Source organism: Pinus tabuliformis, chromosome 7, assembly GCF_031772625.1.
Source record: "Pinus tabuliformis cultivar Carrire ecotype Pingquan chromosome 7, CPIR1, whole genome shotgun sequence".
In the NCBI taxonomy this organism is placed as follows: domain Eukaryota; kingdom Viridiplantae; phylum Streptophyta; class Pinopsida; order Pinales; family Pinaceae; genus Pinus; species Pinus tabuliformis.
Genome location: NC_142293.1, coordinates 1,916,346,364 through 1,916,372,544, shown reverse-complemented (window position 1 = coordinate 1,916,372,544; position 26,181 = coordinate 1,916,346,364). Strand labels below are relative to the sequence as shown.

At 40.6% G+C, this 26,181-nt stretch overlaps 2 protein-coding genes across 2 annotated transcripts; both read right to left on the bottom strand.

The window, feature by feature from the left end:
* Window positions 1-6,560: 6,560 nt before the first annotated feature.
* LOC149256170 (uncharacterized) lies at window positions 6,561-7,463 on the bottom strand. Its single transcript, XM_089457384.1, has one exon. The coding sequence runs from the start codon at window positions 7,409-7,411 to the stop codon at window positions 6,587-6,589; it is 825 nt and encodes a 274-aa protein (XP_089313510.1). The 5' UTR covers window positions 7,412-7,463; the 3' UTR covers window positions 6,561-6,586.
* A 17,211-nt stretch (window positions 7,464-24,674) lies between these two features.
* LOC149256169 (uncharacterized) lies at window positions 24,675-25,418 on the bottom strand. The gene has a single exon (XM_089455255.1). It carries the CDS (start codon window positions 25,416-25,418, stop codon window positions 24,675-24,677), a length of 744 nt encoding a protein of 247 aa, XP_089311381.1.
* Between the last annotated feature and the right edge of the window lie 763 nt (window positions 25,419-26,181).

The following is a 26,181-nucleotide window of genomic DNA, read 5'->3' as shown; positions in this document are numbered from 1 at the left end:
TGATATGGTATAGTGATATCAAGGCCTAACTCTTCCATGACGGTTTTAGGCATTAGATTGTGGCTAGCCCCTGTGTATAGCAGGCAATTGTGGAGGATTTTGTCATGAATGGTCAATGAAACATAAAAATATGGAGAATTATTATCAACAGGTTCAATAATAGGGTTGAGCACAATGGCAGGCTTGACATCTTGCCAATTGACAGAGTCAGTGGAGATTCGTGTGGTTTCTAGCTCAAGGGCTTCAAGGATAGGCTTCCTAAATACTTCACTCTTCACCAACTCAACTAGAGGCACAAATATTTTCAATTTCTAAACTTTTGACTCAAAGCTGAAAGAAGAAGATGACTTATCAGAACTTTTTACCTCTTGAACTGGAGCTTTGAAGATGACTGGATCAGCTGCTGGTCTTCTCTGCTTGATATTGTGTGACTCCGTTTGGACAGCAACTCTTTGGGCATGATTCTCCTTGACATTTCTTGCATTCGACCTCAGGTTATATCTCTGCTGCTGTTTAGTTTGTAGAACAACATCTCTGTCCCACTCCTGACTATTTTGTTCTTGTAGCAATGATTCTTCATCAGTAGCCAATGTAAAAAAGGCAGCATTGCCTTTATCTTCCATGCAATGAATTTCATCCTCATTTTCTTCAAATTGTTCCTCCTCCATGACTACATTTTGAAATGGAGCTTTAATTTTTTGTTCTTCTTTTGATTGTTCACCCTTCTGCAAGACTTGTAGCTGTTCATTTGCTTTTCTGAATGGATTCTGATTTCTTGTAGCAAAGGTATTCTACTGCCTTGTTTTTCCTGAATTCTGCTCAATATTTAGCTTAGAAATTTCAGCATCCAATGACTCTATCATCTTAGTAATTTTATCTAATTTAGGTTTTGAAGATGAAGCAGAAGAAGAAGAAGCCTCACCTCTCTGCGTTCTTCTGTCAGCATGACCCTTTAGCTTTTCTGCAGCCATGATATTGGATTCCACTTCTAGGGCTGCATCTTGCATATCAGCCAAAGTGGCACATCTTCTTTCTCTCAACAATAAGCAGAAATCAGAGTCAAAAGCATTGGCATATGTGATTTTGGCAGAGGTAGGGATTGGCTTCACTTCTGCTGGTATTTTACTATACATCCTATTGAATCTTTTATTAAAATCAGGCAATGACTCCCCATTTTCCCTCTTCAGATTACCAAACTCAGTATGGTAATACAACAAGTCCTTTTTATCTCCTAGTGCTTCAAAAATGCATAATCTAAAGCTTCAATATCTGTTATAGATATCTGGGGTAATTCTCTAAACCACTTCCTAGCCTCTCCATCAGAGCGACAAAAACTCTCATCCACACATCATTTTCACTTATATATAAATTATCAGCATAACTGTAAAAAGCCTTAAGGTATTCTTCTATTGTTACTCCCTCCGTGCCAGTGAACTTAGGCATATATTTTTGATATTCTCCCACATGCATAGGATTTGAAGGGACAGGCAAAACCAGAGGTACATATCTAGCAGCAACAATTCTCTTTATCTTCGTGGGTGCTTGCTGGCCTGCCATGATTGGGATATGTGGAAGAATACTAGCAGGTTGAGCAGTCGGAAGTAATGTAATGGATGGTAGAGACAAAGGGATGTTTTGGACTAAATGGGAACCTTTGTTTGGACTGAGATTCAAAGGGGAATCAACTGCGGAAGGGGCTGAATTAATCTCTGAAGAAATTTCCTTATTAATAGTGTTGGGATCTAAATCTTCAAACTGTAAATCTTCAGCTACAACTTTATCTTTCAGAGATGAATAAAACTTCTTAGTCTTACATAATCCTAATTCCCCTTTCTGTGAAGATTTCTTCGATTTGATAGTCCTCTCAGGTTCAGGCAATGGTTCAGCTGGAGATTTCTCAGGATTTCTTCAAGTGTGTCTCACAAACTGAGCCAAAAATTCGATGTGGAGTCACCAAATGATGGTCTTCCTCCAATGGAGTCACCAAATAGATGATGACAACCAAAATATGTGCCCAGACCTTGTCTATCATCAAAATATGGAACTGTGTCATTCTCCCAGGGAAGCTGAGCTTCAATCTCGTCTCCCCGGCAACGGCGCCAATTAATGTTAGCACCCCAAGAAACTCTCCTAGGTTGTATATCAGAGATTCTCCGGAACATTACAAACTCAACAAAAATGTTGGAAATAGGGTGGATGAATGAAAGAAACGTTGCATATTCAAGCCAGATAACCACTTCTATTGTGCTTAACCCCAGACATGGGTGAACAACCCCAGACTACAAGGCTTTAGACCATGAATTACTCACAATTTAAGGAAAATGTGATGATGGAGAATAATGATCACACCAGCAGATGCACAGGACCCTGTGATGGCTAGCTGCAACCAGTTAAAAGGTCTGTAAATCTATTTCCTAATGCACAGACAGGATGACAACTCTTTGGCATTAAAACAACAAAAACCTGCATACACATTCAATAATACTAACTAGATTCTAACACAGAGGTGGGATGACATCCCCTCTAATGTTGAACAATAAGAGCACATGAATAATGCATAACAGGCATAGCCTGGAACAAAGAAGAAGTGGAAAGTGAGAAATTAATAGAAAAGAATCTTGTATTAGCTGAAAATGAAGACTAGACGTTGTAGGTATCACAGTACTTACAGTCTCAAGAAGTTGAAACTTACAACAAAATAACACTCATCAACCCTCATCACATCTTGCTTCTCAGTATATATGGAGATTGATTGCAAAAATATCTGCTATCCTATATGTGGAGGGGTCATGATGGACCACCAACCACATTTACACACAATTATGGGCCTCTGATACATTCTGATTGTTTTAATAAATTAAGTTGACATTCTTTGGTACTTTGTTGTACTCCTCGAATAGGTATAAGGTTGTATGGATAGATTTCCATAACTGCTGAAGGTGTTTAACTGCTCGAGGCTGCCCTTTTCTTCTCTTTGGCCATAATTCTTTTGAATGCAGTGGTTGAGGAGTAACTGCGCCAGGTACAGGGTAGCTGATCACCTTCGTTCTTTTGCAGCAAGGGACAGGCTCAAAAACATGATGACTGCATTAAAAAATGAGCGAGGACTTGGGAATGAATGCTAGTCACTGGATGGAACTAGCGCACGACTGAGATTTCATGGCAGGAGGCAATGGGAAGATCTAGGGTGGAGTGAATATGCACCGTCGGGTCTCGCAAATAGATGGTGGGGATCAATTTGCAAGGGATACTGGGAGAAATGTGAACAGGAAAACACTGACCGTTAGATCTGGATGTGGCAGATCCAATGGTTAACGCGTGGGAAGGATATGAAAAGGTTAACAAGTGGGGAAATATACGGGCGGGCAGTAAGTGGTTTCCCCGCACCACTCACGGGAGGTGGGTGGTTTACGTACCGTGGGGTGCGATCCAGTGATAAGGTGCTGCGTGGTAGATGGGACGATGGAGAGACAAATTTACTCGCGAGCTATCGCGTGCACAAGTTCGCGGAGCGGGAGCTGCGAATGGCGTTAGATCTTGTGGCGAATGATCAGACGGCTGGGCTTTAACGCACACTTTTCTTAAATGATGTGACAGGGAAAGTCTTGGCGATAATGATTTTTGTATGCACAGGGTTATGAAGGGTTAAGACCTTATCACCGGGGTTATAAGACCACGGTTTGATGTGATAACCTTGCACCCGGGAGTGAAAGGAAAAGGGGTTTAACGCGGTTTATAGGAGAAAGAAAAAATAATGGAGTTAGGAGAATAAGGAAAAAGAAAGGAAAGAAGGAGATGGAGGTAGCGGGGCTATAAAGGCATAATGCAAATGAAGGAGAAGGAATACAATGAACTACTGCGAGCTCCTTTGCAACTGAAATCAACATTGCCCAACCTATTTTTTACCCATCAAAAGCTTAATCTTATAGCAAAGCTAACAGTTCCCTTTATGTCGGAAGCATTCTTAGATCCCTCTTCATGCTCAATTCGATCTCCCTCGGTCTCTTGGTGATTTTATTCTTGAGCATGTACTTTATTTTTGTTCCCTCCATCGGGGCTAAGTATGGGGTTTCTATGATTTTGTCTATTAGAGATACTTTTTTGGATTATTTCCTATTCCAACCTCATCAGCTCATTATCAACACACAGATTAGCCATCTCTATCTGCAACTATTGCACAGTCTCTAACATTGCAATGTTGGAATTGTTAGTCTCTCCACCTAGTTAGGCACACATCTCTAGGTTTTCTTAAGAAAATGGTACGGACCTTGAAACCACTAAGGGTCTTCCAGGAGAAGGAATTCTAGCTCCTCTCCTCATGGTTCCTTAGTTACCAGTCACTATGGAACAAATACAGTTTGTCATATTTAGGTGCCCAATCCGATCATAATGTTGCAACCTGTGCTCTGACACCATTTGTAATGCATAATACCATCACAACTATCATTTACCAATATTACATAGAAAAACAAATATTGATTATATTGGAGAATAACTACCCATGAGACTATTGTTAACAGGAATGTTCATAATTATTCACATATCATTGTATTTATGTAATATCTACAGGTAGATATTTATTTGAGTGCATACCATTTATGAATTACTTCCCAACTCGTATAGATAACCACTTTACTCGAGGTTAATAAATGTCATTTACTAACTTTTTTATGAATTACAACCGCACCTTCGCATAGTTAAACTTTTCTTACTATATTGTTATTCACTCAAGGTTTACCAACCACGTTACGTATTCTAAATTGTCATTATGAAATGCATTAACATGGGTTGGATCGCTCTCAAATCCTGAGAGACCCCTCCAAGTGTGGACACTCTCCATCAACCACTTGGATATGATCCTCTGGCCAGAACACAAGATTTGATCCGACGACTGTAATCTTTCTATTAAACACACATGGGTAGCAAGAACAATATGAAAGATAAAACATGCAAGTATAATTTTTATTGACAAATGATATACATTTATAGTACATTATTGTGACCATTGAGTTTCACATCCCAAGGTATCTTGGACTACTTTGTCTATTCAGCTTCCACACTAACCCATTGAGGATTAGGTGTCCAACATTCCCCTCCTTAATCCGAAGGGTTATGTATAAGTCCAAGAAGAGAGCTGTAATACAAAATGTGAAAAAATGCATGGCAGCACTAGGCTGAATGTGCTCTCTGAAATCTTGGTATAAAGGTCGGTGGTTTAAGGATGACCACCAACACTGGAACGCTTAGTGCAGTTCCTAGAACTCTTCCAAAACTAGCAAGAAACTGAAGTTTTTTGCTAGAGGAAGTGCTCCTATTGTTTTGAAGAGGGAAACCTTCAAAAATGAAAGGGAGGTCTCACCCCGCATAAAAGGGAGAACTTCAACCTGAAAAGGGAAGTCTAAACCTATGATGGTTTAAGGATGACCAACAATTTTGGTAATGAAATTCCTGGAACTCTTCCAAAACTGGCAAGAATCTGGAGTCTTCTGCTAGAGGAAGTGTCCCAAATTTTGTTCCTGGAATTCTTCTGAAGCTGGCAAGAAGCTGAAGTCTTCTGCTGGAGGAAGTGTCCCAGATTGCCAACTGAAGGCATGTTCATGGGAATCTTTGTTTCTGGCTACAAATCTAAAACTGGTGTGGCAGGTTGTGGCTCAGGCTCGCTTGATGTGACTTTGAAGCTTTTAGATGACCATCATTCCCCCCTATCAGATACAAGGTGAGATGATGGAGAAAACTCAACTGCAAGACTGTTCAATACTCAGGAACAAGTTCTGACATGTGTTTGGAATATCTTCTTGGTTGTTGGTGCCCATTGCCAAGAAGCGATCCATCCAAGATGAATCTTTGTTCTTGTAGGACATTTGTTTCTGAAGCATCTGTGTGAAGAATGGGTGGTTTTATGACAGTTCTTACATGGATGAAGATCAAAACAATGATATTTCAGATGGCCAACTCGGTCACAGTGTTGGTATTTCACAATCTGTTGTTGTTGTTGTAGAAGAGGAGCAGAATCTAGAATAGCGGGAGGTGAACTATCATGAGGAGCAAGTGAACTTTCATGAATGAATCCAGTGCTCTAAAACTGAATGGGCTTTGAGTAGTCTGGAATATGAAAGGACAAGTCCTTCTCATATCCAAGACTAGTTCTGTGCTTGTTGTGGAAAAGCTGTTCCCAAGGTCTGATGATGGGCTTGGGAAGTGTAGACTGAGTTTCTGCATCTGCATGTACAATTGCTGCTTTATTGGGCACTGGATCTAAATGAACTTGAACAATATTGACTTGCTGTTTATGGGAGTCTGTTTCATTGTTCTGAACAGAAACATGTTCAGAATGACTCTTCTGTTTTAGTTCTTCTTGTTGTAGCTGAGATTCAAGCTGCAAAAAATCGATCTTTTCCTGTGCATTTTGTAGACATGTCTGAATTTCAGAGAGAGAGCCTTTGCTGATTTGTAATGTGTCATCAACAGTAGATTGTATAAGAGTTTTCATGAACTCTAATACTTCAGTAATTGTAGTCATTTTTTCATATCCTCCCAATAATGATATGTTTTGGTTAGATTCTTCTTCAATTTCTTCGGACTTTTTTTATTGCTTTCTTGAAGAATCTATGTTTGTCGCCAATTTCTCATAGCCTCCCATAAATGATATTTTTTGGTTAGGCTCTTCTTCAATTTCCTCCTTAGGTTTGTCAGGGTATTGACATAACACTCTTAAAACAGAATCTGCGGATTTCTTAGATTTTGAAGAAATGTTACTATTTTTCTTATCATTTCCCGGATTTTCTTTTGAAACAGTAGACTCAGCCTGTATTCGCCTAAAGAGAGCAACAATGTCACCTTCAACAGATGAGTTAGATGATTTATTCATATCTGGATTGGATCCATCATTAAGAGATGACATTGGAGATCTCCTCGCATATGTAGATGATGATCTCAGAGAAAGGCGATGATCTCTTTTACTGTGGTTTACATTATCAGTTTCTCCAGTAACATTCTCTGAATCAAAATTATTCTGCACCTTTTCAGCATCATTGTTCTCCTGCTTTCTGTTCCGAATACGCCCTCCTTCCTTTTTAACTGCAGAAATTGGAATTGGGGACTGTCTATTGAAATTAGAGGGCATTCTCCTTGGGAAGGAACTGTTGCTTAATGCCATGTGTTCCACATGTGATGAGGAAAAATCAGTTGCTCTCCTCCTGTTTCCTGATGAATGAGATGCTCCAAAAGAAAACATTTGACTCCCATCTGCAAGCTCTTTAATAGTGGTGATGTCGCGCTCTGTTTTGCACATGGCTCTCGCTCCACTTAAACCTATTGGAAAATCCCCTCGAAGACCATTGTTAGCTTGACCTGGGCCCAATCTTGGGTGACCACTGCGGTAACAGGGTATGAAAATTGACAGCGTTGTCATCTTCAGTACAGAACGAGGATGAATCTGCAATCCTCAGTGATACCCAAAAACGAACATGTGGGCAACGCCTTTGAAATTAAATAATGAACATAATCTGTAGTCACATTAATGAAATGGTTGATTGCAGTCGAGCGGATTCCAAGTCGTTGAGCAGATTAATGAAAAGGTTGATTATCGCTGAGTGGATGCCAAGCGCAGAAGTTTTGGCAGAATGGCGCTGATATGGTAATTGAGTTGGGACAAGCTGCAAACGGTTCAATGGAGCAGAGCGGTGGCAATCATTAATGTCAGCAAATTGGCAGAGCTCAAGTGCGCAGGAGCGTTAGGTTTCCTTGGGAAGATAAAATGCCCAAGCCAGAATAGGAATTCTGAGATTTCGTTTTGAATCAAAACCAGCGTTACATATTAAAACTGCATGAGATGCCAGGCCAGCGTTTTCAATGAGATGTCAGCCGGGACAGCGCTGATATAACGTATATGGACAGTGTGTCAGAGACCAAAAATAGAGACCAGACACAGGCAGAGGAGGAAGGTCAGAACTAGTTTCAGATTTGACAACACTGACATGTGCAGAGTGCGCTCAATAAAATGGAACGGCTAAAGGAATCTATAATCACCATTACGCACAGAACTGAACAAGTAAATGTAGAAAACTAAATGTTGAGCTTGATTAGACCATAAAACTCATGGAAGACCACACATCATACCGGACAGCGTTATATACCAGCGTAGCATTGTATATTCAGGTGCAGATTGAGATGTGGGGGCCTTCATCATTTCTTTAAACTTCGAAATGATATGTTGGATCTCGTCATTCACATTTAAAGCCTAAAAAGCATGGTCTCATTATCACCGGCTCTCTCCACCATCCTCTATATAGTAGATTGTGATTGTCGGCATACCTGTCCGTGTGGAAGAGGAAGAGTCGCCTCGAGCTGCTCCAGAAGATGCCCTTGTCAGGAACCGCACTACGAAGCCCTCAAATGCCCAGTCGTCTGATATAGCGCTGTCCAGAAATGCTTGTCTCCACTCCAGTCTTGGTCTAGATGTCTCGAATCAGTTCCAGAAGTAGATTTGACTGTTGTAAGGGAAAATTCAGGTGCATGGGAGAGCGTGAACCCTCTTTGGATAATTGTCTAGTGATTAAGAACGGTGGGAGGTGCTTTCTTAGCACAACCTTAGAACTGCTAAAGGAGTCCCCACAATACGCCTTTACCTAAGCTCAGAAATTGAGGTAATTGAATAGCAGCTACAGTAAACAAGAATTCGTCAAACATGTCCCATACATACGGCTGTAGGTATTTTGTGTACTTCTGATTTTTCAAGCAGTGGTTTACAACAGTTTAATAATGCCCAAAGGTTGGTGTTCCAACCACAGTATATAACAACCAGCAATTTATAAAGATGAACAACTCAAACAGATCACTTTAATGAGTAAACTTTAATCAGCACGGTGACAAACATCTCCATCACAGATAACTCCAGCGGGTTTGTTGTTCTCGTCAATCGCAGCATCTGCGTTTTTTTTATGTCCTTCCTTACTGGCAGTATCTGCCTTTTCATGCGTTTCGATTTTGTTCTCCAAGCATCACCTCAAATGGTGGATACAGACGACCATCTGATTTCAAATCTATCGACCCAGGCTAGAGCAATCATTCACGAGTGTATATTCTCTTGAATGTCAATTGAATTCCCATTATAGAAACCAAAGCATCGTCTCTGAAGACAACAATTTATTTATTGTAGCTGCAGATGAACCTCAATTAACAAAGTTCAATGATGAATAAAGTGATAGGCAGGCATTCTCAAACACATTTAATGAGTAAACCTGGTGGAGCAATATATTAGCAGAGTATAGCAGCGTTCAACATACTTCAGACTTTGATAGCAGCATTCAAGAAATTATTTAAGAACAGCCTCGTTCCTCGTTCCTGCGTGGAGGCATTAGATACGAATCCCAAACCGGTGACCAGAATCCCTGAGCAGCGTACAAATTTAGAATACCTGTGTTTCTTACAAAGCAGGAGCAGCGCACAAATCAACTGTTCAACGCAGCATGACAATATTCCACCGAAACTTCTTCAGACAATATTCCAGTGCTGAAGTCGTTCCTCTCTCAACGCTTTCTGAATTTAGGCAGGAAGACTGCGCAGTAGACAGAGAGGACAAAACAAACTCACAGAAAATGACCACAAAAATTAGTGGCTTAAATTGGAGCAAGACCAGCAATCGCCTGCTCTGATACCATGTTAAACACACATGGGCAGCAAGAACAATATGAAAGATAAAACATGCAAGTACAATTTTTATTGACAAATGATATACATTTATAGTACATTATTGTGACCGTTGGGTTTCACATCCCAAGGTCTCTTGGACTACTTTGTCTATTTGGCTTCCACACTAACCCATTGAGGATTAGGTGTCCAACATTTTCCACCAAGGTTTAGGGTAACGGTTTTGCTGGCATGGCTGCCGATGGTGATCATTTGCTTTTCTCGGAGGATGGAGGTTTCTCTGCAACCTGTTTCTCAGTACCGATTCTCTACAATATAATGGCCTTTAAATAGGTTTCCAACCTTACCCATGAAAGAAATTACTTCCTACCCTGGCTTGCATTTTTTTTTAATTTTCGAGGCCATTCTTTCCTTAGCATTAATGCCTCACTTCTCTCAGCTTAGTTCTTACAATGTTGAAATATTCAATGTTTTTCCTAACTCCTCTCGAGTAATTGGTGGTTGTTGATATTACCAAAGGCTAATAATTTTCTTCTCGCCTAGTTGGTTTGAAGTAAGTTCTAAATCTGCTCAGTCTTCCTATTTTTAGCAAATCAAGAAAAGGGTCTTCTCCTACCCATTGAACTTTTAGAAAGGTTATCCTATGTTTTGTTTGGGACCCTAATAGATGGTGGTTCTCCTTATGCAGGCAGAGTGATGCCATAACAATTTCTGTTACTGGAGAAATGAAGGAACATGCTCATATGAACAACTCTTCTGCTCCAGATTGGCATCTACAGTTATCTAAAGTCCCTCTTTTGGTTTTGGAATTTTTTTCCCTCTTGGTCATGTTTGGGGATTTACCATCCCTCAAAGAGGGTTTCTTCCTGGTTATTCAATAATTTTTCTTTTTTTGGCATGTTAGGGTTTTGGTACCTCGGTATTTAATCCCTCAGAGGAATGAGACACAACCTTCCTCCAACTAATTCATCTTTGTGGACATAGCCATACGGTGTGCACAGTGCATCATATGATCTTACTATTGATTGTTAAGAGGTGAATACAAGAGACAACTTCCCTCCAATTTCAACTTCCTATTTTTATAGAGCATATTTGATATAATTTTGTAATGTTGTATAATTTCCTCAAAATCGTATGGAAGTCCTTACAATCAACTATTTAATTTCCTCAAAATCATATTGAAGTCCTTATAGTCATTTCCTTTTTGTTTCGAAAGAACTTATGCTACATTATAAATCAGTTTTCCTATTTAATGCTACTAGTGGTTTTCATAATTTTATTAATTGAAGTACTCAACCCCAAAAGCCCTTTGGCTCTGGTTTCCAGTGTTTAATCCACCTGCAAATTTAGTTACAAGAAAATGGTCCCTTATTTAAGTTCCTTGTTACTTTATTTGCCATTGATAGGCTGACCCCTCTCGAGGGTTTCAACATCTTTGGCTTGGCTCGAATATACAATGTCTAACCTTTTCTAGTTTCTTTTTAATGGAAAAACTATTTAAAAGGAAAGTTTCTCTTATTCACTTTACTTATTTGTCCATTCATTTTTCTACCATGTCTCCCAGAAATAACATTTTCCCTCTTTCTTTCATGTAGCCTATGAAATACTAGCTATTACATTTACTATTATCGATTCAATTATGATTGTGAATTGCTTTGTATTCCAAGGTTGTGGAATTAGATGCTTGCTAGTTGCTATGGTTTTGGCTTTCTAGGTTATGCACAAAATTTAGCTAGTGATTATTCACCAATTTCTCTATTCCCTTCCTTCCTCAAGGTTACTCAGTTCTCTATTAATTGAATTTAAGTAGCAAGATTTAGAATCGACCCAGATTAAATGGGAAGTTAGGCATAATTCCTTCTCCAAAACCCCCTCACTATTGTCTTCCTAGATAAGTTTAATTTTGGCCACACACCCATTTATTTCTGAATTACACTTCTCGACAATAGAGTAAATTTTCCGTCTTATATGTATAGTCTCTGCTCTAATTTTTGCGAACATTATCTACACTATCTATAATAAATGTACTCTATCATTTAAACATAAGTTTCAATAACTAGTATTACTTGGATAATTCTAACAACATGATACTAATGCTTATCTGCAATGTTCACTCTAGTCACAATTTCATCAATATTACTAACATCAAGGAATTACTAATTATTTGAAATGTACACAACCAACTAAGAAGACAGAATAAGAATGGGACTACTCCTCCCTTCTAATGGAACTGGAAATTATGTCTGAGTTCCCCATATATTTTCCTCTTCCTGTACAATTGATACCTCGTAGCCTTTCCAAGATACCTCTTTTTGAGACCTCTAGGCCTGCCTAGTCCACTCTATAATATGAGATCCCCCAAAATATGATCGGAGGGTCTCCACTAGTTCTGCTGTCACTCACTGTCATAAGTTATCAGTTGCCCAAAGTACAGAAAAGCAGTGAATCATGAAGTCATTTCCCAAGCCACAAAATATCTCAAGGTAGAATTGTACCCTCTCCACTGCATAGTGCTTGTGATAATATTTCAAATGATATATAGAAGTCAAAATATGGATTTCTAGATCGGAAGTTAGAGTAGTTTGAAGATGGGGGTTCTATTGCAGTGAAATGAAACAAGAGCACATTCCAGGGTCTGAGGCACAAAAAATCCCGCATTCCCGCAATATCACACTCCCACAGCCTTGCAAACCTGCATCCTGCGGGTCTCGCAATTTTGCAACCTCGCAGTCCCGTAGTCTCATATTATCGCAATCCCACAATCCTATGATGGGAAATTCTTAAGGAATTATGGCGGATGAAACATGCCAATAGTGAAAATTGTCGATAGTTCAGGCCCCCACTGTTAAATTGTTAGGGAAGTTCAAATCATTTAAAAAAGGAAATGCATGCAAAAACAGGAATGAGAAGCCCCCTTTCTCTCTCTTCCAAGGGGCCACATGGCGCAATCCCATTGGCCTGTATGTATGACATGATAGCTAACATCATTAATGACAAAGCAATATGGTAGTGACATGGTAGTACAAGTGACACATGGAATTTAGATTTGGCATTTTCAGGGGTCCAATAGGGGTATTTCCAGGTGACACATGTCACCACTCACAGGATGATACGTCGCAGTGATGACATCACCTCCTGGAGGTTGAAAATTGGCGATCGCACACAACAAAATTCATTCTTTCAATGATGTTCCTTCCCGTCCCGTGATTCTGATATGCGGGAACTCCCCATACACGACATTTTATACACTAGAGTGATAGGGATGTCAGGGCCATTCCTTTCATAAGTTTCATGCTCATTCATCACTCTATCCTGTAGATCGGTGATTGCAAGTGTCAATGGGAAAAGGCGGAAGGTAAAGTGCTATCAAGTTCTAGGAAGCGAAATTCCAAGTAATAAAGGAGAAAATCCCCCAAGACGGGAACCTGAATGCCTTAGTGCTTGAGGGCTAAGCCCCTGGTCATAGCCCCCAGTCATATGATAAGAAAAGTGAAAAGGGGCTAAACCAAAAGGGGCTGAGGGGGATCATAGCCTGCAAATTCGTAATATTTCAGAGCAAAAATCCTCAATTACAACAAGGCCCAGATAGTACAATACTGGGCATTGAAGACATATGGGTTGGTAGCTGAAGTAGTGAATGAAGTATGGCATGACACTAGATCAGTATGGGGGGAATCATGAAGACTTAATGGCTTGACATGGAGCCTCACTCCTCTATACAACAAAGTACCACCAAGACAGGCACTTGCAGTGACCCACTCCCTATTCCACAGAACTATTCATCCACGTAGTAAAGGAAAAAATGATAGAAAACAGCTTCGTAGTAGAGGAACGCATCATAGCATGGAAGTGGCTTGACTAGAGGCCATTCATAGGGACAACAAAAGGGAAAATTCCTCCATCATCCTCCAATTTTCTTTTTAGTTTTTCAATTTCCATTTATTTCCAAGAAGTGATCGAATCCAAATTGTAATTGTTTTGGGCAACAATGCCTTGCATGGCCCAAGACAGCTAGTCTAGTAGACAGCTGGAGCTCTGGCTCATATATTTCATAAACTATAATTCCAAATCCCCCTCTTTTTATAAAAATAGGGAAGAAACGCTTTAATAGGCGTTGGCTGGTTCCATAATTTTTTACCTGCAGGGTCTAAATTCTGAGATGCCATTTTGGATCAATTTGTTTTTCATGGGGGCTTCACTGATATCGTGTTCAATATATGGACTGGTTATTTGGACCCTTTAAGATAAATGGAATTTCCCCTATTGATTCCAATCATGATCCATGTGTCATATGTTTTCCCTTATGTAACCTCATTTCATAAGTTGTTTTTCCTCCTCTGAAATAGTGTAATGAGATTTTTGGTTTCTCCTTGGTTCATGGATTTACCCTAGCTGCTAAATAGAGAACAATGCATGTGTGTATTATAGATTTACTTGTGTTTTTTAATAGGCTACAGTACCTATAGTAACTATATATTTACTTGTGTTATTATATTAGCATGCAGTACCTGTATGAGCACAACCTTTCTCACATTGTTTGGTGATAGAGGTACCCATGTCATAGGCATGAAACCTCAATAAGTACTCCACTGTTTCTATCACTCCACCTCCTCCCTCTTCCATATTTCTATTGGAAAATATTTTCTTAGGATTATGTGTTGTTTACATCCCTATAAATCGAATTCCATATTTCTGCTAGAACATTGCCACTTAGGATTTTGTTTGTTATATCCCTATGCATCTACTTCCCTCCTTCCTTTCCTCCTCTCCACCATTTCTACAACTTCAGTTTTAAGTTGTCTCATTTTTGTGTGTCGGACACCAGAAGAAGAGGCCATTTCTCTTTGATATTTCCCCAAATATACCCCCATCATTTAGATCCATGTGTTGGTTTGAAAATACCTCAATGAAGGCTTATTGAGCCAAGCCCATCCTATTACCTTTTTACGTGACAATTGGAGTGTTGAAACTGCCTCACAGATTATTTCTGAAGCACTCCTCTCTTTAATATGTCCTAAGCATTGGTATACAATCAACCCAAATGTTGTCTCTAGGAGGCTTTCTATCTCCCTTGCAACACTTGTGTTGTTGGTGCAATTTGAAGTGACAACATCTTTCTGACACCATTGTCAGGGAATGGATTAAAATATTTTTCCTTGGGTATGACAAAGTTTTACATTCCCTATGTTAGGTGAGAAGGGGAATTGTAGCTTGAAAATCTCTCACGTTGGCGACTCGACTGTTTCATTCTATGGTAAACATCCTGGCAACTCCACTGTCCATTCCTCTAGTTCATCATCCTAGATTTTCAGCAGCCCAATACCTACTCTGATGCTACAACAACCGATAATTTTCCTACTTTTGAAACTGAAATCACTCATATAGGGAGGTTTCTGAGATGAGCCTTCCTACATTCCTGACCAACCAATTTTCCCCACTGGATTTCTCTTCTATTGTTGGTTATCCCAATCATTGTGTGGAATGCTTATTTGCCTAGATACAGTGGGAACAAAGAGAGAAGGTCTGACTAGCACCTCAAATATTTCTATGAATTCTTGGAGAAATAAGGTATTTATCTTGAAGATGTACAAATAAATTTGTTGAAGTTGTCTTTAGAAAAGGATGCTAGAGTTTGGTTTAAAACAATACCTCGTGGCAACATATCTTCATTGAAATGTTTTCTGGCAAAATTCTATCAAGATTTCTAAAGATTTTACCCACGAATTCTCTATTTCAAGATTGGTGAATGCATTTTAATGATGAAGACATTCCCAAGGTCGCAGACCCTACTGAAGATGTTTGTGGATCTTCGCTCCATGAAAAAATCCACTAGGATCAAGAAGCATCACCAAATGAGTCAAAAAGAAAAGAAGGAAATATCATCGAGCTACCAACAAGCCCTTAGGGGTCTCATTTGGCTGAATTTGATGTTCCTCCATCCTATGATGAACACGAATCTGGTGAAGATTCAAGTGTTTCAAAGCCATAGCCTCAGTCATGGGAAGTTGCACAAGGAGAGGAGGCCTACTAGGAGCTTAATAAAGAGGCTCCAGTTTACAATGCACACCCTTCACATGGAGAGAAAGATCAAAAACCTCCTCCCATTTATGATGCATACTATTTAGAGGAGGATGAGATGGTCGCGGAGATCCAGAAGGATATGTTGACTAGCAAGTGGGGAGAAAGCTCCCAACAACAAGTTTTTGAAGGAGAATCCAAAGGTGAAAGACCACGAAGAGTCTGTTACTATTTGTCACAGAAAGATTACTACGAGGAATTTTTAGCAGACCCTCAAGTTTATGAATCTTATAGTTCATAAGCTGAAGATTCCTTTGCATATTTCCAATAGTGTTGGCCCTTTGAAGAATGGGTAGTAAAATACCAACAAGAAGCTTTTCTTGAAAGACATAAGGTTGAGGAGCTGATAAGTAATGTGGTTTCTCTGACCAAGAGGATATTCGTTAGTAGACTGCTCATGAAAAAGAGGCAGCTGCAAATGTTACTTGTCCATTCCATGACCCTGTGACTGAGTACATGGGCATATTCTTAAGCCAGCAACATGGTTATATCTAGAATATGCATCAAGATTTTAGTTTGCATATTTTTCATGGTGCTTGCTTGTTTTAAGTTTTATCTTCCAGCAGTGTGAAGGCATAAGGTCCAGTACTCAAATGCTAGCCTGGCTCCATTGGAGGCTTAAAATCACTTAGGTGAATTGAGCCATGTGCATAAGTAGGAATGTACATAAATTAGCTCACTAGGTAGCATTTAATTTCTAGTTGTTAGAATTTTTATTTCTGCATTTGAGTTTGAGGTGGAAGTGGCTCCCTGCAATCAAAGTTTCGTGGAGATTTTAAGTCAGTTCATAATTTTCTGACTCCATGCCTAATGGTGAAGGATATTGTTCTGCTTGTTCTCAGTGCCTTTCCAGCAAGACACTGTCCCCAGTTGGAGCCAATGTTGTCACTCACTTCTTCATAAGGTTATTAGTTGCCCAAAGTATAGAAACAACAACGACTTTTGAAGCCATTTCCTGAGCCACATAAGCTCTCAAGGTCCGATCAGACCCTCTCCATTGCATAGTGCTCATGATAATCTTTCTAATGATATGTAAAAGTCCAAAAATGGAACTTCTAGATCAGAAGTTAGCAATTTGAGGATGGGAGTTTTGTTGCCTTGAAATGAAAGAGGAGCACATTGGAGGGCCCCGAGCACAGAAAATCCCGCAATCCCATGATATTGCAGTCCCGCCATCCCACAATCCCGCATCCCGCAGGTCTTGTAGTACCATGATCCCCCAATCCCGCGATGGACCATCCATATAGAATTAAGGGGGGTGAAATGCACTGATAGTGCAAATCACCGATAATTTGGGCCCTCAGCATTAAATCATCGAGGAAGGCCGAAATAATTTAACAAAATAAATGCATGAAAAAATTGGAACGGGCAACCCCCTTTCTCTCTCTTCCAAGGGGCCACATGGCGCAACCCCTTTGGCCCATATGTATGACATGACAACTGACGTCATCAATGATGAGGCAATATAGTAGTGACATGGTAGTATGGGTGACACGTGGCATCCTGATTCTGTGTTTTTAGTGGTCTTATATGGGCATTTCTGGGTGGCATGTGTCACCACTCACAGGGTCACACGTGGCAGTGATGACATCACCTTCCCACAAATTAGCAATCGGTGATCGTACACAACAAAATTCATTCTTCCGCCAAAGTTACTTCCTGACCCATGATTGCGATATGTTCGAACTCCCCAGATGAAATAATTGATACCTTGAAGTTATAGAGATGTCATGTCCGTCCATTTCAAAAGTCACACGCTCAGTCATCACTCTATCCCACAGATCGACGATCGCAAGTGTCAAGGGGAAAAGGCTAAAGGTAAAGTGCTATCAAGTGCTAGGATGGGGGATTCGAAGAAATAAAGGAAAAAGGCCCTCGGGACTGGAGCTAGAAGGCCTTAGTGCTCGAGGGCTAAGCCCGATGTCATAACCCCCAGTCATATGATAAGAAAAGCGGAAAGGGGCTAAACCAAAAGGGGCTGAGGGGGATCATAGCTCGCCGATTCATAATATTTCAAAGGAAAAAGCCCTGATTACAATGAGGCCTTGATAGTACAATACAAGGCATTGAAGGCATATGGGTCAGCAGGTGAAGAAGTCAATGAAGTCTGGTGTGGCAGTAGATAAGTATGGGGGGAACTCAGGAAGACTTAATGGCTCGACATGGAGCCTCACTCCTCTACACAACAAAGGACTGCCAAGACAAGCACTTGTTGCGACCCACTCCTATTCCACAGAACTGGTCGTCCACGCAGTAAAAGTAGAAATGACAAATAATGGCTCCGTAGTAGAGGAAATCATCACAACATGGAAGTGGCTTGACCAAAGGCAATTTATAGGGACAGCAGAAGGGACACTTCCTCCATCATCTTCCAATTTTCTTTTTAGTTCTGAAATTTCCATTTATTTCCAAGAAGGGATCGAATCCCAATTGTAATCGTTTTCGGCAACAACACCTTACATGGGATGAGACAACTAGTCTAGCACACAACTAAAGATCTATCTTAGATATTTTCTGAACTGTAATTCCAGTTCCCCCTCTTCTTATAAAAAGAGGGAAGCAACACTTTAATATGGGTTGGCTAGTTTTATAATTTTTTACCCGCAGGGTCTGAATTATGAGATCCATTTTGGTTCAATTTGTTTTTCGAGGTGGCTTCACTGATATCGTGCTGAATGTATGGACTGGTTATTTGGACCCTTTAAGATAATTGGCATTTCCCTGTTCATTCCAAGGTAGTATGTTTTCCCTTCTGTAATCTCATTGCATAAGTTGTTTTTCCTTCTCTAAAATAGTGTAATGAGATTGTTGGTTTCTCCTTGGTTCATGGATTTACCCTGGCTGCTAAATAGAGAACAATTCCTGTGTGTATTAGAGATTTACTTGTGTTATTAGATTAGCCTGCAGTACCTATATGGGCAAAGCCTTTCTCACACTATTTGGTGAAATAGATACCCACATCATAGTCATCAAACCTCAATAAATACTGTGTTGTTTTTATCACTCCACCTCCTCCCTTTTCCATATTTCTATTGGAAAACCTTTTCTTAGGATTATGTGTTGTTTACAGCCCTATACATCAAATTCCATATTTTTGCTAGAACATTACTGCTTAGGATTCTTTTTCTTACAACCCTATGCATCTACTTCCCTCCTTCCTTTCGTCCTATCCACCATTTTTACAACTTCAGTTTTAAGTTGTCTCATTGTTGTGTGTCCACCACCATAACAAGAGGCCATTTCTCTTTGAGATTGCCCCAAATATACCCCCAGCATTTGGATCCATGTGTTGGCTTGAAACTACCTTAGTGAAGGATTGTTGAACCAAGCCCATCCTATTACCTTTTTACGTGTCAATTGGAGTGCTGAAAACCCTTGACAGATTATGTCTTAAGCACTCCTCTCTTTAAGATGTCCTAGGCACTCGTCTACAATCATCCTAGAGGCTATCTCTAGGTGGATTTCTATCTCCCTTGTAGCACTTGTGTTGCTGGTGTGATTTGAAGCGACAAAAAGTGCCAACCAACTTAGGACAACTCTCCCGACAACATAATGCTCAATCTCTCTTTCTTAGGTCGTTCTGCCTCCCCCTGGTGGCTAACCCCTACCCTATCCCTCTTGAGATCTTTTATCTCTAGGGTTCATGAAATAAAGGAGTTAGTTGGACCAAGTGTATGGAAGTTATGAAACTTAGTTCATGAGTCCTCATCCATCTTCCTTCTTCTCAACAAATTTATTTTATTAGAAAATTTAACTTAACAATTAACATCAATTGTTAACAAGTCTTTTCTTAATCAATTGTTCGTCATAACTAGAATCAAAAGTAAATAGCTACAGTAACTATAAATATCACCACCAGATTTGAGGTTGTTACATATATCAATTTTTAATTAGGGCTCACATTGACATTAAATTAAATTTGTTGAATGTTAAATGTTAAACATTTAAGCTTGACATCTACCGGATACTGGGTTGTATATATTCTCTAGAAAAAAAATACTAGGACAACATAGTTATGCCAAATTTCTCTATGAAGATTTTACTCTTCCATATATTCATGGTTACAAAAATTCACAAAACATAATGCTAATCCAAATCCAACCTAGAAAAAACTAACACCTAAATACATAGTAAAAACTTAAGCCCTCTTCATTGTCCTGGACCAAAATGAATAGACACAAAAAAAAAGATTCAAAGAAAGAAATCAATGTGAAATTGTTTGCACTTGAACCTGACAAGTCTTGCGGATCCTCGCTATCATATTTTCATAAAATATATCCCTCAACAAGAGAAAAAATAACATCAATTATATCCATATTATTTTCAAATAAATATAACAATTATTTTTAAAATCCTCGTTATCAGATTCTTATAAAATGTGTCCCTCAACACGACCAAAAATAACATCAATTATATCCATATTTTTTTTCTGCGTAAATACAAATTCTATTAAAAAAGAGAAAAATATGTACATGGAGGTTGAGACCTCAGAGGGGGCAGAGGCCAGCCCTTAGCCAGAGATTCTGAGACATACATATCCTACTATCTGCCCTTTAAGGATTAAAGACTTCAAAAACTTGATTTGTTAGACACTGACCCACCAAAAGATAATTATGTTTTGAGTCTAAACACATCAAAACTATCGCCTGCAGAGGCTTTACTGAGAAGCATGTTGTCATACCTGTCATGGAAAAAAGGAGGCAAAACAGAACTCACCAACCCATAGTTGTTGCTGCAGATCAAGAACAGGTTGGCTCGCACCGAAACCAAACAAGAACTAAGACCAGACCCATAACCAGAGACCCAAAAACATAGACACATAGCATAAAATCAAACAGAGCGAAGGCAAGAGTGCCACCCGTCGGTAATGTACCAGCATCAATCTGCATGTTGTGGAGAATCGGGCATTTCCTTGTCCACCTGGCTGGACGAGGCAACCCAGGTGATGAATCCATTATCTTCATTTCCTTCGATACCACCTTCTGGAGGAGTTACCAGGTTGAGGATGATGCTTGCATGATGAAGCGGTCCACAAGCAAGGATCTCGTGCTGAGTTGAATCAACCGTATGCGGAGGCGCTTCAGGAACAGGGCTATCTTCCTGCATATTATCTTCACTAAACACAACCCCAACCATCTCCCCCTGAAGGACGCTGTCTTCCTGAGATTGAAAGGTGGAGGTATGGGCTGAGCTGTTGGGATTGTCCTCTTCCTCAGCAAGAATAACCGTGATACTGGCAGACAAAACTGGCCTGTTGAGCCTGCTATGGAAGGTGAAGCGGGTAGTTTGAAAGGAATTGTGCGGGAGAGGCCCAGCATGGCCAGAGGAGGGTGAGGACGGGGAGGCCGAAGCAATGTGGATTACATTCTGAGGAGTAGAACGATAGGCTCTGCCTCTGTTACCGGTATTACCTCCTCGGCGAGAGACTCCTCGACGGCGAGGCATCCTCGAATTGACAGAACAGCTAAGAAAGGGAAAATGGCGGAGCTGACGGGAGAGGGATTGAGCACAGAGGAACCCGGCGATACAGATAACCCAGGCGTGCTTCCAGACTACCTGAGTGAGGCAGGGGTGCGGGAAGAACAACGGGTGGAGGTGAAAAGAACCAGGAGCAATGGCGTGAACCAAATACCGAGCCATACATAAAACCTTGAGCATGAACTCTCGAACCAGGCGCACATTAATGACGATTTGTGCGACCATCATTCCGTCCAGCATCCAAATAAATGCGCATGCCATTGAGATCTACAGTCTTCGTCCGCCAGCCAGGTGCAGGGCCAGCTGCCTGCATTGAGCGAGCCCTCATAAATGCAGCACATTAACACCCGCATCCGGGTGTGTATCATCCTCCTGAAGCATATCATCCTTCACAATATTCTGGAACTCAGAGAGTTTATCCTCGGAGGCTATGCTGGAGATTGAGCCTACAAAGAGATCTACCCTAATTTCCACTCCTATATTAGCAAGAAAATCAGCAAGCTTATTTCCTTCCCGCTTAGTGAGCTTGAAAGAAATTGCTTGATGTTGAGAAAGCCATCTGTCTATTAGCTCGAGCATTTGAGACATCCTCCAACTATTACTGACCTTATGTATGGGGGATCCCTGCATTAGTTTTGTGACCATATTTATGATGATTTTCGTGTCCCCTTCTATGATAAGTGGAAAAAAACTTTTGTCCTGAGCCAGGGTGAGACCTCATCATAGTCCTTCCAATTCCGATGAGTTGTTGGAGTCCCAACCTTTTGAGCCGAGAAAGATGAGTTGAGGAGTGCCATAATGATCCCTGAAGACTCCCCCATAACCTACTTTTCCCGGATTACCCTTTGAAGCTCCATCGAAGTTGAGCTGGAACATGTTGCTGGGCGGCGAAGTCCATTTTGTTGACTTTTGTTTCTTCTTAGTAGGATTGTTTTTAAGGGTAGGCTGTTGATTTAAATGTATCTTCCAATTGTCCCAGACTGATTGTTCCTGCTGCAATGAAGCAAAATCTTCTGGGGACCAGTCTTTAATAGATAATGACTCCTTAATGTTTTGATGTAATTTGGTCCATATCTGCTCTATAGACATAGATTGATCCTTAAAAACTCTTCTGTTCCACTCCTTCCAGATGTTCCACATCAGTATACCAGGAATAAGTTGCCATAGTGTGTTGAGGAGTTTGCTTTGATATGGCTCGTGACTCCAATTGCGAATAGTAGCTCTGATATCCCCTTGCACTCTGCCTTCTTTTTGGCATCGGAAGATAACCTTTTCCCACAGCTTCCATCCTATTTGACAAGTTTGCATTAGATGTATAGCTGATTCCTCTTCTTGCTTACAGTTGAGACATATAGATGGGCCAGAGAAGCTGCTTTTTCTAAGATTATCCCATGTGAGAATTTTATTGTGACATAGGAGCCATTAAAAAGTAGACACCTTCGGCCAATTTGAGGAATGCCAGATTTTATCCCATAAAGTGTCTTTGATTATCCGTTCTTTGATAATTATCTTATATGCTTCCCTTGTGGTGAAAGTACCTTTCTCTTCATATCCCCATCTTAGTATGTCCGATCCTTCTGAGATGAGGATTTGCCGTTTTTGTAATTCTAATGAGAGAGAGAGTTGAGTTTGCTCAGAGCCGTGCATCATAATTTGTTTGGAATCCATCCATTGTCTATATCCCTGTGTGGAAGAGGGGTCCCAGAACTGATTAACCTTTGCTAACTGATTTATACCTTGCTCTGATAAGGGAAGGTTAGAGAGTGCATCCTTTATCTTTGGGAGCTGCTGCTAGGAGTCTTCCCAAAATCTTGCTGTGTTGTCGCTCTTAACTTCCCAGAAACTATGCTGTTGTATTAGATCCCTATGTTGAATGGCCGAATTCCAAATTACAGACCCAATGCTTACTTCTGACATTCGAATTCTTTCTTCAATAGGGCTATTATTCGCATATTTTTCTGTCCAAAGGGAGGCCCAGGGGGTGTTAGGATTTGCAAGCCACCTCCACCATATTTTAGCTCCCATTGCCTTATTACTGTGCCCTGGATCTCTTATCCCAATACCCCCAGCCTTCTTCGGAAGACACACATTGTCCCATTTAACCAGAGCCCACTTTCGATTAGCGCCTGAACTGCCCCATAAGAAGTTGCGCTGGAGATTCTTAATTCTCTTGAGAACCCATTTAGGAGCTGCAAGAATAGAGAAAAGATACAAGGGCATGGAATGGAGAACCGCCTTAATGAGAACAAGTCTGCTGGCCATATTAAAAGCTCTATGAGTCCAGAGGAAAAGCCTTGCCTCTAGCTTTTCTAACAGGTCTTTCCAAGAGGAGTGCTTGAGGGCCGAGGCTATTAGGGGGGCTCCTAGGTATTTGGAGGGAAGGGAAGAAATGGTAAAACCGAGAATACGAGCAATGGCTTTTTGAGTGGGAGCAGGGGTATTAAAGAAAAAGATTTGAGATTTGACACGATTGATAAGGGCTCTAGAAGCATCAGAGAAGTTTGATAGGAGGGCTTTGAGAAGGCGAGCTTCTTGGACCGAGGGATGACCAAAAAGCATGTTATCATCCACAAATTGCTGGTGGGAATAGGTAGGAGAATTGCTGAAAGATAGGCCTTTGAGACGCTGGGAAAGCAGAGCGGAATTTAGACTCCTACCTAGTCCTTCTGCCATAATAACAAAAAGAAAAGGTGAAAGGGGATCTCCCTGCTTGATACCCCTCAAAGGACGAAACATAGCCGATGGGATACCATTGATAAGCACAAAAAAGAATGAGGAAGACAAAAGATTGATAATCCATCTAACCCAGGAAGGGGCAAAGCCAAAGGCAGTAAGAAGTTTTGAATGTAAACCCAGCTGATACTATCAAAAGCTTTAGACAAATTGATTTTAAGCAACATACCTGGTTTTTTGGTTTGCTTCAAAGAGTGGATTATTTCATGAGTTAAAATGATACCATCCATTATCTGCCGGCATTCTACATAACCAGATTGCTCGGGCGAGATAATGAGAGGGAGCAGTGGTTTCAGTCTGGTAGCTATCACTTTTGAGACAATTTTATAGATGATGTTGCATAGAGCAATCGGTCTGTACTTGTCTGGAGTATTGGATTCCTCTGCCTTGGGTATTAAAGCGATGAAGGTGGCATTCAACCCTGGGTACATCCATCGTAAAGTGCGAGATTCCTCAACAACTTGCCAGACCTCCACTTTGATAAGATGCCAAAAGTTATGAAAGAAGTTGGAGGTGAATCCATCCGGACCCGACGCTTTCCCTGCTTTCAACTAATGAACAACATTTTCGACTTCCTGCATACTTGTGGGCTTGAGGAGGAGAAGATTATGCTCCTCTGTGATTAATTTTGGAATGTTCCTTAGAATTTTGTTTATAGCAGGCATTCTATCTATGTTGGGTTCTTGGTGAGCTTTCTTAAAGTATCTGAGAAACTCATCTTCAATGCCTTCATGCGTCTAAATTCTATCTCCCTGCTCGTTTTTGATGTGGGAAATGTAATTATTCATTCTGCACTGCACTGTGGTTTTATGAGAAAATTTTGTATTCTTTTCCCCGTCCTTGAGCCATCTGATCCTCGATTTCTGCCTCCAAAGGGTTTCCTCCTGTTGTGCTCTATCTAGAATTTGGGATTCGATAGCTTGTTCCTGCTTTACGAGTTCCTCGGAGCGTCCTTCGATGATGATCCTTTGCTGGACAATCTTCATTTCTTGATTGAGTGCAGCCTGTGCTTTGAAAATATTGCCAAAAGTGGTATGATTCCAGTGTTTGATTTCTCCTTTGAGGTGCTTTAGTTTCTGCTGGAATATAGACATCTTGGTACCACTAGTGGGATTGAACTTGAGCCAAGTTGATCTAACAAATTCATAGAAATCCGGATGAGTTAACCAGAAGGCCTCAAACCGGAAGGGACGCCTAATACTGTTGCCTGGCCGGTTCCATTGGAGAGCTATGGGCCAGTGATCTGAACCTGATACTGGAAGGATGGAAGCAGTGAATTCCCCTCCTAGGTGAGTTGCATTGTCTGATATTAGAAATCTATCGAGACGCGAAGCTATTTGTTGCAATCCCTCTCTTTTATTGTTCCAAGTGAACATGCCGTTGTTTGAAGGAAGATCTACCAGCCAGTTGTTTTGAATAAAGTCTTTTAGTAGGTTCCCATCTCTATTCCTTCTGCTTCTGCCTCCCTGCTTTTCCTCCATTCTTGCTATCATGTTAAAATCTCCTCCAGATATACAAAGCAGGTATAGCCTATTTGAGTTAAGCTCCAACAAGGTATCCAAAATTTCAGCTTTGTGTATGGTTTCCTAAGGGAAATATACATTAGTTATATGACCATGGGTGTTGGTGCCAATTATATGAAATATTGCCTGAATGAAGTTCTTGTTTGCATGTATATTGTCGAGTTGAATTACTCATGCATCCGAGAGAATTGCTAGTCCTCCCGACGCCCCTTGAGCATCAACAGCTGTTACTAGCCCTCCTGGCCAGGCCTTCGCTGCTATTTTCTCCAAAACTGTCGAATTACATTTAGTTTCTTGCAAAAAGAGTATATTTGGTTTTTCCTGCATAAGCATATTTTTTAATAGTCTGCCTTTCCTAGGGCTGTTGAGCCCCCTTATGTTCCATGATATCAGCTTCATTGAGAAGGATTTGGATTGATATTGAAGTACTTGGTCAGCTTGGCGTACCTACCCGACTCAACTAGCACTTCACCTATCTTGATGGTTCTTTCGAGGGTTGTTTTTCTTCTTCACTTCTTGCCGTCTTTGGTGATGAACTTACCATCCCATTGACTTCCAATCTGGACTCCTAGAGGGTATTTCTTTTGTGCTCGATTGAGGACCTCCACCAGGTTGTCCACTTGCCGGTCTGGTATTTTGTCAAAGTTCCCTGTCTTGCATGCTTGCTCGAGTCCTAGGATATCCAGTTCACCAATGTCAATATTCTCAGGGTCTTCCTCCA